Source organism: Phyllostomus hastatus, unplaced genomic scaffold (genome assembly GCF_019186645.2).
Source record: "Phyllostomus hastatus isolate PE091 unplaced genomic scaffold, TTU_PhHast_1.1 phas_contig_1, whole genome shotgun sequence".
NCBI classification, from domain to species: domain Eukaryota; kingdom Metazoa; phylum Chordata; class Mammalia; order Chiroptera; family Phyllostomidae; genus Phyllostomus; species Phyllostomus hastatus.
The window spans coordinates 23864425-23881857 of NW_025333498.1; the positions used below are offsets into that span (position 1 = coordinate 23864425).

A 17433-nucleotide genomic window follows, 5' to 3' on the forward strand; every position below is an offset into this window, starting at 1 on the left:
GCAAGTTTTAGAGCTGGGAGACATGTTTGTTTATGTTTGTTTTACATTTGTTTTGGAAGGGCTAAGCTAACGTACTGTTATGTGTCTGTAGGCTTGCCCCATGGACTTCATCAGCATGTAGTTGAAAATATAAAACTAAAACTCAGAGGAGGTCACAGCTAGGGATACAGATTTGGTGGACATGTTTATGGAGTGGATAGTGGCACCCCATGAATGGCCTCTTTGCAAGTAGAATGTAGTAAGAGAAGCCTGAGAACTAAATTTTGGACATGCTAACATTTAAGGGAACTGGAGGATGAAGAGAAGTCAGACAAGGGCAATCAGTGTGGTGAAAAGAGAACCAAAAATGTGTAATGTTACAGAAGAGAACTGAGGGGAACTTTGAAGAAAGTGCCCAGTAGTGTAAACTGTTTTAAGGAAGATAAAAGCCTAAGGCTTGAGAAGATAACCAGTGATTTTAGTGATTGGGCTTTGAGAATTTAATTTCCTTTTATTAGTTTATATATATGAAATACATATATGAGGTTTGTCCAGAAAGTATCTAGCCCTTTGCTATGAAAAATAGAGACATTTATTGAAGTTACTAGAAACATTGTACATAGGACAATGTTTTTAGTATCTTCAGTCCCCCCCTCAGTCCCGTTCAAAGTAGGCACCTTGGGACCTCACACAGTTCTCTTAATCGCCATTGGCTGCCCCATCATGTTTACTAAATCTCATCAACAGTCTAAAATCTCTTCCTTTTCAAAGGTCATTTTAGTTTTGGTAAAACCATAAGTCATAGGATGCTAAATCTGGGCTGTAAAGGTCCTGAGTCACCTGGGTGATGACTTTTGCCAAAAAACTCTGCACAAGATGTGATGCATAACTGGGAGCATTGTCATGATGAAGCTGCCAATCACCAGTTGCCCATAGCTGTGGCCTTCTGAGTCATCCAAATAGTTTCTGCGGATAAATGTTCAAGCCTAACACAAAATTTGATGGAGATTCATTGTTCTGCTCTCTCAGTCATTTTGAATGTGACAGCCACACAGTACACATGCTCACTCAACAACATCTACCACCCCCACTGACTAGCACAGCAAAGTCGTCGTTGTTCACTCATGTGCATTCTAGTCCCCTGTCCTTGGCTGCCAAGTTACATCGATGTCACTCAGGCCATTTTTACTATATTAACAATGGCTGGACTTTTTCTGGACAGACCCCATATATTTGGGCATGTGTTTAAAAAATTAGAAAATGCTACTTACATATTTAAACTGATACTGTACTTGAAATTTACAGTCTTTTGACATATATATAATTTCTGAGCATCTGCTGGGCAACTGGGTGAGGGAAGTAAAGTACACTTCATATGTCTGACAAACTTAGATTTAAATCCCAGGTTTCCCATTTATTTGCTATGTGACCTTTGTCACATTGTGTCACCTGTTTGAGTCTTAGTTTTCTCATGTATAAAATGGATTCAATATGTATCAAATGAAATAATCCAGTGCTTGGCATGTAGTAGGTACAATCAACAATGTTAGTTACTTTTTGCTCATTCTTTTATTTTTTTTTCCATTTTCTGAATAAGAACACCAACTGATAATTGGATGATTCTACTTATTCTGAATTCTAGTTTTATATTTGCTGAAATGAAAACATCAAATGTAGATGTTATTCAGATTTTGCCTTCAGTCTAGAGTGAATAAATGTTAATGGTGTTTTATTGAAGCTATATTAATTTTATTTGAAAAGCACACTATAACATTGCTTTATAATAGAAGAGAATGAGTGACATTCTTCAAAAGGATTACTCTAAATTGGTGACAAAAAAAAAAGAAACCCATGTACCTTCGAGCTCATTCTAATCTCAATGAATTTGACTTCATGAGTAATAGAAATGAGATTTTTTTTAATTGAATACAGTAATTCAACTGAGAAGCAAGAGTCTGTGCAATTAGCAGTGCGAACGGCAGAAAAGCTCCTTAAAGAACTAAAACCTCAGACCGTTGAGGGTCACATACAGCTGCGCGTGCTGGAGAACTACTGCCTGATGGCTGCCAAGCAGAAGTCTGGTGTTGAGCAAGCACTGAACGCCTTCACCGAAATAGCAACAGCTGAGGTTTGTAGATTTTCAACTTCATGTGTTATCTTTCTTAGGGAATATAGAAATAGGTATTTTGATTAGTTGTTTGTTTTCTGGAAATTTACTTAATTACTTACTACTAATAAAAATTAGGTATATAGTTCGCCATAATTTTACAGTGTGCCTTTGTTTCCAGAGAGGCTCTGTTACTGTTTTTATGTGTTGTTGATATATTACTCACTGTCAGAATGGTGAATTCTGTATAAAGGAAATGCTTCAAAAGGGCATAAATTCTTAAGGGAATGGCTTTATCCTCTGGAGAAGCTCTGTATTGTAGATGTAGCCTAGGTTAATTTACTAAGGAAAAATAAACTCTGGCTGCCTTCGCTGCTTACCTTTTCACTTACATGAATTTGAAATTTTTCCTACTCTAAGGCTAAGATTAATACTGACAACCTATAATTCAATTATGCAAATCATGATATTGTTCTTTAGCAACACTGAAATAACCCCTGTAATATTATTATTATTATTACTATTAATAATTAGATAATAATTAATTATTATATAATTATATAATTAATAATAATTAATAATTAATAATAATTAATAATTACTATTAGATTAAAGGCTTTCTCTTGGCCCCACTCAGAACCACTTGATATTAAGGAAGGAATTCTAGGCACCCACCCCTTAAGCAGTTGGTAATAGCTAGTTCTAAGCATACTCATTAGATTTCATGCTCTTCCACTCAACAATGTTCTAGGCCATGGAAAACTCCTAATTTTGTGTCTCTCAGAAGATTTACAGAGTTTTGCTGTGTTTTCTTGTGGTTCACAAGTCACAGTGGTAGCAGTAAGCTACCTACAACCCCTGCTGTGACCCCTGCCCCCTCCCTCCTAGACCCTAAGGGATTTGGGTAAAACTACAGTCCCCTTTGCTGTTTGGGTACAAGTATTCTAGATGGCACTTTATTATCACTGTAAGCTACCCTTGGAACAAAACAGCAGAGGAGCATCAGCTTAGCACGACTGAGCATGAGAGCAGGAAGCTGGCTGAATCCCTTAGGATTTCTGCACCAGAAGAGACATCATGAGCCTAATGCAGGGGTTAGAACTCAGATTTGCAGTTTTAGAAACTTCTTGGTTTCACTCAAGTGTGATCAAGCTGTGTGGAGTTAATTCATTCTAGTTGAACTTGAGGTATGTGATTTTAAAATAAGAGGCTTTATTTTTTTACCCTTACCCAAGAATATGTTTATTAATTTTAGAGAGAGAGGAAGGGAGAGAGAGAGGCATTGATCCCGTTCATGCTGCTACTGGGAATCGAACTTGCAACCTAAGAATGTGCCCTGACTGAGAATCCAACCTGCAACCTTCTGAGCTACCTAGCCAGGGCCAGAGGGTTTATTTTTCAACATGTAGTGGGGGATATTTTTAATATGTGACAAAAGCTGAACATTTTTCCTGGACCCTTCTTTTTGTGGGCTGTCCTAAGAACTAACTGATAAATACATAGCTGGCCTCTGTTTTCTTCCCTCTCTAGCCCCCGTGGGATGAGGATGGGGCTTAGTAACTAATAATATCCTATGCATGTCTTTGGGATTTATTGCCAATTGGATGAATTTGACATTCAAAGAAAACCTTTTGGCCATTCCTTAATGAGAGCAAATTACATATTGGAAAGTTACTGATAGATATTGAAATCATAGCCAGAGAAATTTTATATTCCTAAAAGCTGTTTTCATCAAGCTCTACTGAATTGCCTTCTCTAGTCCAGAGTTATTTCTGACTTCCAACCAAGGTCAGGGTTGGTTGGACACTGAACACTTGGCTACTCTGCTATCCTTCTGTTCCTCATTAGTTGCTTAAACTCGCTATCTTGCAGTGCATCTTTATTATAGTCATGATACTATGATTTCTAAATCACAGTTTCTCATCTTTTATTTGTATTTTAAACTGAAGCCTTTCTCTTTATAAAAGTATCACAAGCCCTCTGCTGAAATTTAAGAAAGCACCCCAACTTTATTGGGAACATATACATTATTGCTTAGATAAATTGGTTTTCTGGAGAGATTGCTAATAGCCTCTACTTTATACCAATTCTTATTAGCTTGTTGGTTTCTGGGTGACATTTTCCGACTGTGAACTCTGTCTAAAAGAACATCACATTTTATAGATACTATCAAGAAGCTGCAGACTCCAACTCTAAAAACATACTTTGAGACATGAGTTCATTGCATGCCTTATTTATAACATTTTATAGGTCTATGTTGGGAGAAGAGGCTGTTAAATAAACTGAATATGAGAAGGGAGGAAAAAGGGGCAATAGAGTCAGTATAGATAGGGAATATTATTGCAAGTAAATCGTTGTTACTTCTTTTTCAGATGAAAGAAGGGAGTCAAAATGGAAATGTTCCATTAGGATTATACCAAAATAGAATTTTGTTTATTTTTCTGTGTCTGCACAAAACCAAACAGCCAGTCAATTCCATTAAAGATGGAGTCCCCCTAACTGTCTTGTATTGTGTGGTTGTGGCATCTACATACTTATCGAATTATCTTAACCATGCAGAACCTCAGCAAATGTCTACATGGTAGCTTGAGCTTCCTTGACGTGTTAAATGATGACCATAAACAGTTATCTGTGTGGAGCCACAAATAGCATCCACAGGCCAGTCCTTATGTTGCACTTGCCACTTTCCATGTGTTTTCCTTTAAACATAGGGCATTTATTTATGTTTGTGTATCTGAAGGCCTAACCTTTTGTTTTCTTACAGAAGGATCATATTCCAGCACTTCTGGGAATGGCAACAGCTTATATGATCTTGAAACAGACTCCGAGAGCCAGAAACCAGTTGAAGCGGATTGCAAAAATGAACTGGAATCCTATTGATGCTGAGGACTTTGAGAGGAGTTGGCTGCTACTTGCTGATATTTATATTCAATCAGCCAAATATGACATGGCAGAAGAACTGTTAAAAAGGTGTTTGCGTCATAACAGGGTAGGTGATTGAAGAGGAAAAAATAATTGTTGTACTTTACTGTTAAACTTTCTATAATAGGTTATTATAAAATGTTGGTCCATTTTGAAGGATTCCTTTATGTGTGAGTTTTGAAAATTAAATAAGAGGCTTTATTTTTTTATCCTTACCCAAGAATATGTTTATTGATTTTAGAGAGAGAGGAAGGGAAAGAGAGAGGCATGCTGCTACCAGGGATCAAACTTGCAACCTAAGTATGTGCCCTGACTGGGAATCCAACCTGCAACCTTCTGAGCTGGGCCAGAGGGTTTATTTTTCAACATGTAGTGAAAAATAAACCACAATCAGGAAATAAACTGATAATAAGAAACCGTTTGCCCTTGATATTTTTAAAAAGTAGAGATTTATGCAGTTTCAGTTTTCATCTGCGGTACTTACAGAAAGTGTTTTTGGAATGTCAAGTATTTGCCTGTGATTACCCATCTCATCTGAGAACTAATGAAAATTGCAGAAGAACATTAATTGCGGACGTCTGTCCCTCCTATTAAGAAATACTCGATGTCTTTACTGCAGCTGCACGCCATTTCCACAGTTTAGAATCCACTGTGCATTTAATTTGATATGTTTAGTAAGTCCTTATCTTTAAGTATGAAATTGAAAATCTTAAAGTCTTTGGAATTTAAGTCTCTTTATGTAATAGTGTATTTAGGTGTGTAACACACACAAAAAAGGCTGTCTTGTTAAATAAAACATTTTTTAAAGTTAAGAATTTATTACTATTTATTGAGACATAATTCTACTCAACTTAGAAAGTTGAGGATATTTATCTATAAATTCATATCAGTTACTTCAAATCTTAAATCACAGAAAATTGATGTTCTCTTTGAGCAAATAAGATTACAAAATGGATCATTTGTTTTTTAAAGACATCATCTGATGCTATTAAGTTACTTTCTTAGGAACTTTAGAAAACTAAAACAACAAGCCATTTATCAATTTATAGTTTGTACATCTAATTTTAAGTTAAACTGGCCTTGAAAAACAGAGAGTACTCATTAAAAGACTTTGAAAAACCAAAACTGCCAAATAGTTGACTCTTTCATGCCAAGCCTAGGATTAAGCAAGGTCACATGAAGTGAAGGTTTTGGTGCAGACAGAACTCAGGTGTCCATCACGACGACAGCAGTACGCTGTGTGTTTGACCTGGATGGCTACGTTGGAGGTGTCGGCCCTACTGATTAGGCTTGTCAATGTTGGAAGCATAGGATTCAGGAAGTAGAACTTAGAAATCTTGAATTAGGTAATTTAAAAAATGGAGGTATCCTGATCTGGGACAGGAAGTGTACAGAATGACACTGGCCATGTTGTCATACCAGATAGCAAGGAGGCCGTCAGAGACAGATAGAGCCATGTCAGGACGCAGGAGCCCACGTGAAGAAGCCCCCCCCCCCCCGCCCCCGTGAAGTGAGACACTTTAAATATCAGTAAGAAGAAAATAGTGCAATGAATTGAAACACACTAAATAAATTAAATAAGATCTAAAAAAGAAAAAAAACAAATGGGTCACTACTAAAATATGCTAATGAGCTACTTCTAAAGCTAGAAAGTAAAGGTAAAAAATTAAGCATTTATCCCACCTTTTCTGTATAAACTGCAGTACTGGGTAATGAAACAGTAGCAAAGGAGACATTTCTCATAGGTGTTTTTCAGCTAATAAAGGAGGGAAGTATGTGGAATATTTTTTAAACCTGATGAATTAATTAACAAATGTATATAAATAACATTACAAAAAGAGAATCGGGCATATGTGCCTCCTGATGGGAGATCACATCATCTGTGATAGAGCTACACTAGCATGAAACAAGTGAAACACTTAACTTTGGGTCCAAACTATAAAGGGGCTGTCAAAGTCTCAGTAATAGTTAATTGATGCTGCTATAACAAAATACCATGGGATGGGTGGCTTATAAACAACAGAAATGTATTATTCATAGTTCTAGAAGCTGTAAGTCCAAGATCAGGGTGCTGGCAAGGTTGGATCTGGTGAGGGCCCTCTTCCAGGTTGCAGACTGCCAACTGCTTCTTGCATCTTCACATGGTGGAAAGAGAGGACAAGAGAGCTCTCTGGGGTCCCTTTTATAAAGGTAATAATCCCACTCATCAGAGCTACACCCTCATGACCTAATTACCTCCCAGAGACTCACCTCCTAATGCCATCACATTAGAGGTTAAGATTTCAACACATGAATTTGGAGTGGAATATTATTTTTTAAAATGTCAAATGTTAAATATATAGGATCTGACAGTGCTATGCTGAGCTACAATGAAGCCTGAAGCAAAAGAGATAGTACACGTCCCGTATTGTATATATTTTTAATGGGTAATGGTTTTAATGAAAATATTATTGATGTATGTTCTAGCTTTAAGGTCAAGAAAGCATAATTATAATAAATGTTGTTTGGATACAAATAAAACATTCAAACTTAAAATAATGTAAGTTTTAGTATATCTACTTGTCAGTTTTTCAATTTAAAAAAATTAAACATTCTGTAAAAAATAGCAATTATTAAAATACCAAAAAAACATATAATCTGGGTTACATATTTTTCCTTTTGCCTCAGGCTACAGAATGGCTTGTCTGAGCAATGTTCTGCTAAGGATGTTTACTTCTCCCCTCCAAATCAAATTCAAATCCAAACCTCTAGATATAATTACAATTTCCAGAAAATATCAGTGACATAGAAATACATGGCATAAGCACCATAAAGATGAAGTCAACTCAGTATGGGCAGTGAGAAACTCTAGGACAAACATTCTTGTTTCTGCTATAGTTAATTGCAGGAAAAGAGACAGAAAAGGGAAACCTCCAAATCAAAAAAAAAGTTTAGAGACATTTCAATGAGTCACAATGAGTGGGCCTTAATTTGATTCTTTTTTTGAAACAAAAAATGAAAATTATATTGAGACCATTGAAATTTCCACAGTGACTGGATATTTGGTAGTATGAAAAGAGTTGTTACATTTGGATGTGACAAAAAGTGGTTTGTGGTTTTGTATAAAGAAGGTTCTTACTTTTAAAGAAGCATAATAAAATATTTATGGGTGAAATGACAATATTTGAGTGTTTTTATCTGATAATACAAAAGGACAAGTCAGTGGGTAGAGGTAAAACAGTATTAGCTATGAATTATATGATTCACAGAGTTCATTACACTGTCATTTCTTTATTTGTGAGTGTTGAAATTATTCACAATAAAATGTATTTATGTATATGTGTAAAATATAAGTCCCCTTTCTTCTCACCCAAAGATCCGATTCTATAGGCTTGGTGTGGGAGTTTGGCCTCAGAGTATTTTGAGTCTTTTAGATGAGTTGACTCCATAGCCAAGGTTGAAAACCATTGTTTTATGTGCCATTTAAATTAGTTCATATGGTTGACCAAGGCACCCCATAAAATCTTAGTGGTATGGAGTTTAATCTATTGATACGTCTTCCATTTTTCTTCAGTCTTGCTGCAAAGCTTATGAGTATATGGGCTACATTATGGAAAAAGAGCAAACATATACAGATGCGGCCTTAAACTATGAGATGGCATGGAAACACGGCAATCGGACCAACCCAGCAGTGGGTGAGTTTAACAAATAAGACACTAAGTTTTCACAGGAATCTTGGGTTTTATTGGCAAGTCTTCATTTAAGGGCATTTCACTTTTTTTAAGAACAAAATACACATTAAGAGGCCACTTCCTTTTATAGTTCTTCTGCAAAATAAATTTTATATTCACAATAAATTATTAGCTAATAATAGTTATTAAGTATCATTTCCTGAGTTGCAAACTTGTTCACAGTCACCTTAGAGGACATCTAATGTAATTCTGCTGCTTTCTCCCCCTTTGCCCTCTGCTATTTCCAGAATGGTAATCCTGTGGACAGAGCACTCCATTGTCAAGGAGGTTAGGAAAACATTGCATTAAATCAGCTTCTACAGATTTCTTTGCTGTGGAACTTTTCAAAGCCTTCACACCCAAATGCATATTGTGGCAGCACTCATGGAATGGACATATTTCCCACAGTAATTTGAACATGAAACATATATTTTCCTCTGAGCATCTAGAAACATAACCTTGTTCCAGTGGCAGACTATTAATTTGAGGATGGCTGGTCTCCAACTGCCCTAACAACAGATGAGTGGCATCTGAAATAGTACTTGGTGACTCCCATCTCCCCACACTGTGAGCAAGCTCATCCCCATGCTGCTTCTCTATCTGCAGTCTGGAGCAACCCTCAAGGGTCCTTTTTCTCTACACATAATGGCCCTCTAGTTGCCGACTTCTTTCATATCCCTCCTAGGGTTTCTCTTCAAACCATCCTCACTTAACCTATCCATTCCTCCTGAAACTTGCTTCCGAGTCCTTCACTCTCCTTGTTGCTGTCTCCTGGAAACTCTAAAATAGTGTTTTCCCAACTGTGCTTTGAAATACTTGGTGAGATATGTACAGCTTTTAAAAGACAGAGAGAGATGAGTGTGAGATTAGATTTCATGGCCAAGTGACTTTGGTAAAGTGTTTTATTTGCCCATGTTCCTCCTGACCTGTTGTACCAGAAATGAACCAGGTCTTAAGTATGACTTAAGATTAAGTTGTATTTATAATGAAGCTATTTTAAAATTAGGCGTAGTAGTTGTTAATTCTGCCCAAAATGGCATCTCTTTTTCAGCAGCCCCTTGGCAGTATGGATCCATTTCATTGGCAGTCAGACTGGTCGTCTTTACATCCACGGCTGTCAGTGCAGGACTCTCCCTGCCGGGCATTTTTCTGCACTCTATTTTACTAAACCAGAGATTTTCGATCTTTTTCATCTCCTGGCACACAGACACTAATCACTAAAATTCTGTGGCACGCCAAAAATATATATTGTTGCTGATCTGAGAAATATATAGGTATAACTTTGATTCATTCACACCAGATGGCTATTGTTGTGTTGGCTGTTGTCATTTTTGTATTTGACAATCTAAGGGAAAGGAGGTCAGTGGCCCTGACTAAAAACAGTCAGGTATTGCATGTTTTAAAAATTCTCACAGTTGAAAATTGCTATATTGGACTCATACAGAGCAAAGAAACTAACATTTGCTGATAATATCTTTCCTTTTCAGGTACTCCACATCTTATAGAATAAAAGCATCTTGTAAAATGAAAATTCCATAAAATCTTTAAAATATATGCAATTTTGACTTTATTCTAGAAAAAGGATGCATTTAGAAGCTCAATTATTTCAATATTCTGTTCCTTGGAAGACTTCTGCAAATATAGAAATTCCAACTTAGTAGTTCCTTCATTGTGTCATCTTTCTATTTTACAGATGATTTTATCAGGTTTTTTTGACTTCTCAAGTCAGCATTTCTCTGAGGCTGTCAATTAATTCTTTCATTTCTTCCTTAAAAATGTCATTGCATCCAACATCCCCTGCCTGCCTGGCCATGTTAGTAGTGCACTCCACGTTTTCACTTGTCAGAATGTCCTTAATATAACTGTGTTCTCGCCATAGGATTCAGGCTTCAGTATTGTCACTAAGAAGGGCACTGGGAACTGAGATCCAATGAGAGAAGAACACGTTCATGTTTTTCCCTTCCCACCCATTCTCAGGTTAGGCAACAGCCATTGTGCTGTTCACACTGTTCTAGTTCCCCTCCCTCCCTCCTTCCTTCCCTTGCCCCTCCATCCTTCCCTCCTTCCTTCCCTCTGCTCCTCCATCCCTCTCTCCTTCCCTCTGCCCCTCCATCCTTCTCTCCTTCCCTCTGCCCCTCCATCCCTCCCTCCTTCCTTCCCTCTGCCCCTCCATCCCTCCCTCCTCCCTTCCCTCTGCCCCTCCATCCCTCCCTCCTTCCTTCCCTCTGCCCCTCCATCCCTCCCTCCTTCCTTCCCTCTGCCCCTCCATCCCTCCCTCCCTATTTCCCTCTGCCCCTCCATCCCTCCTTCCTTTTCTCTATTCCTCCCTCTCTCTTCCATTTTTTCCAATTACATAACACTGAATTATAAGCTTAGCAGTTCTAATGCAGCTGTCATTGTTTTTTGCCATTTCTAGCCCTTTATTTCCTTTCTCAAATTATTTTAACAAGATAACCTATCAAGTTTCTTTCACCATTAAAACTTTGTATTTCTAACTTAGCATTTTCACAGAAAAAAGCTTGGTAGTATTAATGTGGTGCTCTAAAAATTTTTTAAACTTTTCACAAATATTTTATTTGATATTTCAAATTATACTAAGAGAGAGAAGAGTTATTCTCCCCAGTTTTTAGACAAAGAAGCTTGAAATTGATGACTCATAACTTGCGTAAGTTCTCAAAGCTAGTCCGGAAGTCAGAACTAGAACTTAGATCTAGTTTTTGGGGATTAAGTTTCCATATAAAGTATGTTAGGAATGACATCTTAAATTGTCTTCCTTTTTAAGTGTCACAAACTCTGTTTATTAGTCCACTTTAGAATTTCTTTGTAATGGTACCAAGTTTGCCTCTTGGAAAATGCTGTTTTCAAGTAGGACAGTTCTGCGTGTGTGTGTGTGTGTGTGTGTGTTTCCATATGACTACATTAGCCAGTAATTCTTTTCAAAAGTTTGTCTGAAGTTCTGAAAGTTTGTTTTGGTACTTTGATTAGAGCCCAAGAGCAGTATGCAGATTTCCCTTCTTCCTGTTGCTAAGTGGTAAAGTGAAGTATTTATTAATTATGTGTTCTTTTACATCATGCTACATCATGTCTTATTTATTGCATGCACGGCCACTATTACTCTTTTGTCTTCCCCTTAGTTTGTTCACTTTTATATCATTCTTCTAGGACAAGTCCTTTAAGAATGTCTTTTAAATAGAGAGTGTCTTAACACTTTTTTCTAAATTGTCGCCATTTGAAACATGACATTTCAATATCAGTAATTGTGATAAGTATTACTCATCACTGATGTGGATTATCTGGTGACTAATCCCCTCTATTCTGGGCCATTCTCCCATCTGCCCTGCTGTCTCGCCATGTCCTTTAGGTCCATTTGTTCTCCTATGTCCTTTACACGTCCTCTTCCCTCTGCCTGAAAGTGTTCTCGCTTGACGCCCTCTTGGCTTACTTTATGCCTCCTTCAGATTTCAAACATTGCCTGGCACCACCTCCTTCCCTACCAGGTTTTTCTATCTTAGCTCATTTGGCCTGTACTGTTATTTCATGGCATTTATCTCAGTTTTGAAATTATTCATTTACTTACATAATTATTTAAATAATGTCCTTTCTTTCTGAATAGGATGTAAACCTTATGACTGTAGGAACCAGCTTGCCTGGTGTGTAAGTGCTGAATAAATGATCATCCATGTTATTCATTATATCCCTATGATGAGTTCTGGGTTAATCCACAAGTTCCAGAACCACACTGATAGGATGGCAGTCTTCTAACCCAACAGCATACTCACTGTGGTTCTTTCTTCCAATTCCATTTTCTTTCCTACCTGTTCTCCTTTCACATCACTCGCCTTCTGTTACCGCATCACTTCTATCACAGTATAGTCACCAACCTGTGTTTAGAAGTCTCTGATAAGCAAACAAAGGAGGAGGCCAAAAAAAGTAATAATATGGTGTACTCAATAAACAGTGCTGTATCATTATGGGTTTGTTTTTTTTTTGTGTCTTAACAGGGTACAAACTTGCATTTAATTACTTAAAAGCAAAAAGATACGTGGATGCAATTGACGTATGTCATCAGGTAACACTTAAATTTAGATTTCTTAAAATTTTTCGGATGCACAATTTCCTACTTTTAGTTAATTTCAAGATATTCATGAATAAAGGTAGAGGATGTAGTATTTTTAAATACTAATCAGATACATTCAGGAGACTATCAGTTTTCAAAGTTTAGAAAATAATAAAGCTTACTTATATTAAATATGTTTTTAGTTAGACCTCAAATAATAAGATGCTTATTTCCATTTAAAGAGAGGCTAGAGGAGAAGCAAGTGAAATAAAACAGTCTTTAAGTCAAAAGATACTTGAGCATTGTTATAAATTCTCTGGGTCATTTCAGTGTTTTGAATAGAAGTTCTGTGCATGTATCTAAGTCTCGTTATTAGAGAATTTAGACTTACAAAACAGACATTAAGGGATATGTCTATAATGTAGAAGTCAGTTCATTTCTGTAATTAATGCCCTACTACATGATCCCTTACCAAAATGACAAAAAAGTTTCAGTTTTAGAATTTGCCATTTCTTTATATTATACATTGTCCCACTGATATTCCATACATAGCATTATCTTAAGCATTTGTTAGAAGCTTCAAGGAAAGCACCTTACAAAAGAGTTTCTTAATGTCCCTCACCCCAGATAGCTGTGTTGGCACCCTTATAGTGAACACTTGATCTCAGTGATTGCTACTGATCATTGAGTCTCTCTGTAGATCAGCATTTCACATTAAGATTAAGGTTGTACATTAATGTAAGGTTATACATTAGAATCATTTGTGGAGTTTTGCCTTTTTTAATGAATATCTCACCACTTAAAGACTCAATAGTTCTGGAAATTTGTATGTTTCAAAATCACTCCAGGTGAATCTGTATGCTCTTGGTTAAAAATAACTATCTAAAGGTTTACTAAACATCATGTATAAGTAGCTAAATTTTTTTTAAAAAGTTTAAATTATTGATACATAATTGTTTTCTGCAATTGACCCATTAAGGAAGTAACGTACTTGTTACATGTTCCACTTGCAGTATTCATACACTGCTGTTTGCATCTAATGACTAGTCATATGAGTAAGTCATCATGTCACCTCTAAGGTTCACTTTTAAAAATTGTGGTTACATTTGTGGTATTGATACCATAGATCTCAACTGTAATGTTCATTACATGTAAGTTTTGTAGTTCTCCAGTTCTGAATAATTTCAAGTTCTTGTGTTTCTTGCTTTGTTTTCATTTTTTGCTCTCTGTTTTTGTAGGTTCTTGAAGCACATCCAACTTATCCAAAAATCAGGAAGGATATACTTGATAAGGCTCGCACATCTTTACGACCTTGAAAATTATTTTAACTTTGTTGCTTTAAGCAGAAACTGAATCTGAGTTCTTCCAGTTCAAAATAGGTCTGAGCTACTATTTTGTACTAGAAGCATCCTTTTCTTTCTCCAGCAGAGGCTGCTGTTGTATATAAAGAGAAACGTCGTATCCGGCGGGTATTTTCTGATCAAGAAGGTGAATGAGAGCTGGTTTACTTGATTAGATGCAGATTTGGTGTCTCTGTGGTAAAGACTGTAACCCATTTATATAAAGAATATTTTTGTTAAAACCTAGGTAATTAATTATCCTATATCTTTTCTTAGGAATATGAGTTCTTTATTTTAGGAAATATATTTAAAACACAATTGCTCTCTTAAAATTTTTTGTAACATTGTTTCAAAAGTCTGAACGAAGTTCCTTGTAAATAATTTATGAAATAGAAAATGGATATTTTAATAAAGATTTTAGAAATGTATGGTTTGTATTCCTCTGGGAACTCAAAAGACATGATAAGTTTTGCAAAATTAGGGTGAGCTTCTCATGCAGTCTGGAATGTCAATGAGTAGTATAGCAGAAAACGTGACTTTCCTAGAAAAAAATCTTTTTGGAAAAATATAAAGAGTATGAGTTGTCCTTCCCTTTATTGAACTCATTCTTTCTGCTCTCACTACTGATGAGACATTAATAATCAGCACCTGAAATCAATGTGAATAGGTAAACCTTTATAGCAATATTTAACCTTAATCCAAAGACTAGGCCTTTTGGTCTACTTTCAGACACTGTAACATCTGGGGGAGAAGGGGGACAAAGTATCTCTGGGCAGCTGGGCTGCGCAAAGCCCACCAGGTAAAGCAGCAGCTTGCCCTGCTGTCCCGACACCACTCAGAGCCATTCACCCCCTTTTTAGATAAACTTAACCTAAGCTTTGTAAACTCACTTCTTAGCACTTTTAAAAATTTGTCATCTACGTCTTCTTTGTGTGTCTTGAAAAATACAATAAATAGTTTTCAACTTCATTTGCAGTTTTAGTGAACACAGTGTATTTTAAAAGTCACTTGCTGCTTTTCTTTAAATGTCCTGTTTATTTGTTTCACTGCATTCTCCTATTTCTTATCTCCTTTCCAATTTTTCAAAGTCCTTTTAATTCTAGTTATATCTTACAAAGTTCTAATCATTCTTCTTTTTCACCTACCTTTTGTGTATGACATTTTGTGAAAATGTTTAATAATAACATGTATTGAGCACTTTGTATTTGTTAAAACACTTTCACATGTTTTATCACATTTGATCCTCACAACCCTGTCGTGCAGGCACTGTTATTCCTGTTGGCAGTTCTAGAACTGTGACAGACTCTCTTTCTCTGCAATTCAGGGAGGAGGAGAAATTATCTTTCTGCCTGAGTAGACATCATTAAGGACATCATATAACAGAATAGCCCTAGCAGTTCCAGTAAACTTGCATCATGGAATACTAGAATCATGGAAATTGGATAGAGAAAGTAGAACATCTGTTCTCCCAGCAAGACATTTCCAAATCAGTTTTCCTATCTGTAAAATGAAGAGTTTGTTTTTGTTTCTTAAGCAACCACTTATTTTGCACCTGCCGTTTCTTACATACTATTCTAGGAACTTTGCTTACATTATATATTTTAATTCTCACTCGACTCTCCAGAGAAATAATACTCAGTTTTCAGATGAGGAAGGTGAGTCTCAAACTAAATGATTTGCCCAAGGTCACAGAGAAAGTGTCAGAACCTGGATTGCGTACTGGCTCAGACAGCTTCAAAGCCCACGCTCTATTGCCAATAGTAAGATACTCTTCATAACTAAGACTCTGTCTGTAAGAAAAAAAAATTGTCTACATCTGCCTAGCAGATGAAACTAAGTGTTCTTTTTCAGAGACAGCTAAGGAATGAAGAGTAAGATGAACTGAATGGAACGAACAGTTCTTACAAATGAAGAAAGTATCCAAGAAAAGCGTAAGTGCAGAGCAGTGTGTTACAGCTGCTAAGAACATGACTTGAAGTCAGACAAGCCTAGATTTGAATATTGGCTCTACCACCACTAAAGGTGTCGTCTTAAATTACACAGCTTTCTGAGCCTCGGTTTTCTTATCCATAAAGGAGCACATAAGGATAATAACCTGCGTCAGGTTGTTGTAGGGATTAAATGAGAGAACATACACTAAACCTCTAATGAATCTGACTCATTTAAGCTCTTAATAAATAGCTCTACTTATTTATTAAAAGTAGGGCAGGACCAAGTATGTAGTAATTGCAATTGAGAAGAACCTTCAGAAAGAAAAAGGAAGATACAGTCCAAGGTGAGATGAAGAGAACAAATAAGTTCCCCTAGAGAGCACAGCCTACCTACAAAGATTCAGGATTGTCATTTATTCTCTCCCTCTTTCCCCACACCTTTCTTTCCTCTCTATAAGCCTCACTCACTTCTCACTTCTCTCACTTCTCTCTCTCTCTCCCCCCTCCACTTCTTCCCCCTCTCCTCCTTTCCACCAAACATTATGCTGCATGCTTTAGGTGAATAATCTTATTTCAACCATCTCAAACATACTTCTGGCCTGTACTCTATTTGGACTTCTCTGCTTCCCTCCCTTCCTGTCTCCAATCTTCTCTCTCTGGGCTTATTCATTCTTCCATTCAGGTATCAGTTTACCACCTCCTCAGAGGCCATGTACATATCTAGGCCCACAATCTAAAGTAGCCATCCTATCATTATGTATCATATCACCCCTTTTAAACTTTCTCTTCAGCACTCAGTAATCTCGGATATTTTTCTTGTTCACTAAGGCTTGGTTTATGACCGACCATGCCTTACATGATGTGCCCAAGATTGCACATCCATGAAAGCTGGAAGTGAAGTTGCCTGAACTGCTACTTGAAAGAATCAAGGTAATTGAGACTTTGGAACCCGTGCTTATGATGGAGAGGGGAGGGACACAACAGCAATGAAAGAATTTTTCATATATGTAGCATCTAAGTACCATCCTGCTCATGCTAAAGAAGCAGTTACAGCCCTGGCTGGTGTGGCTCAGTGGATTGAGTGCCAGCCGGTGAACCAAAGAGTTGCTGGTTGGATTCCCAGTCAGGGCACATGCCTGGGTTGTAGGCCGGATGCCTGGGTTGCAGGCCAGGTCCCCAGTGGGGTGAGCACGAGAGTCAAGTACACATGGATGTTTCACTCCCTCTTTCTCCCTCCCTTCCCCTCTCTAAAAATAAAATCTTTAAAAGAAAAAGCAGTTACAAGTTTAATGTACTTTGACCTTAGTGTGGGTGAATAGGATCTTAAAAATAAATAACTTTCTCCCCCAGAAGTCAAAAACATAGAGGAATTCTGGAAGTGTTTTAT

The 17433-nt window shown here is 36.9% G+C and overlaps 1 protein-coding gene across 1 annotated transcript in view; it reads left to right on the top strand.

The window, feature by feature from the left end:
* TTC21B (tetratricopeptide repeat domain 21B) overlaps positions 1–14982 on the top strand; it is a 70821-nt gene extending 55839 nt beyond the window's left edge. The window contains exons 25-29 of the mRNA XM_045830839.1: positions 1912–2107; positions 4851–5075; positions 8562–8682; positions 12720–12787; positions 14014–14982. Coding sequence (XP_045686795.1) covers positions 1912–2107; positions 4851–5075; positions 8562–8682; positions 12720–12787; positions 14014–14091 — 688 coding nt within the window. The 3' untranslated portion in view covers positions 14092–14982. The remainder of the gene's footprint in view (positions 1–1911; positions 2108–4850; positions 5076–8561; positions 8683–12719; positions 12788–14013) is intronic.
* The last annotated feature ends 2451 nt before the right edge of the window (positions 14983–17433 follow it).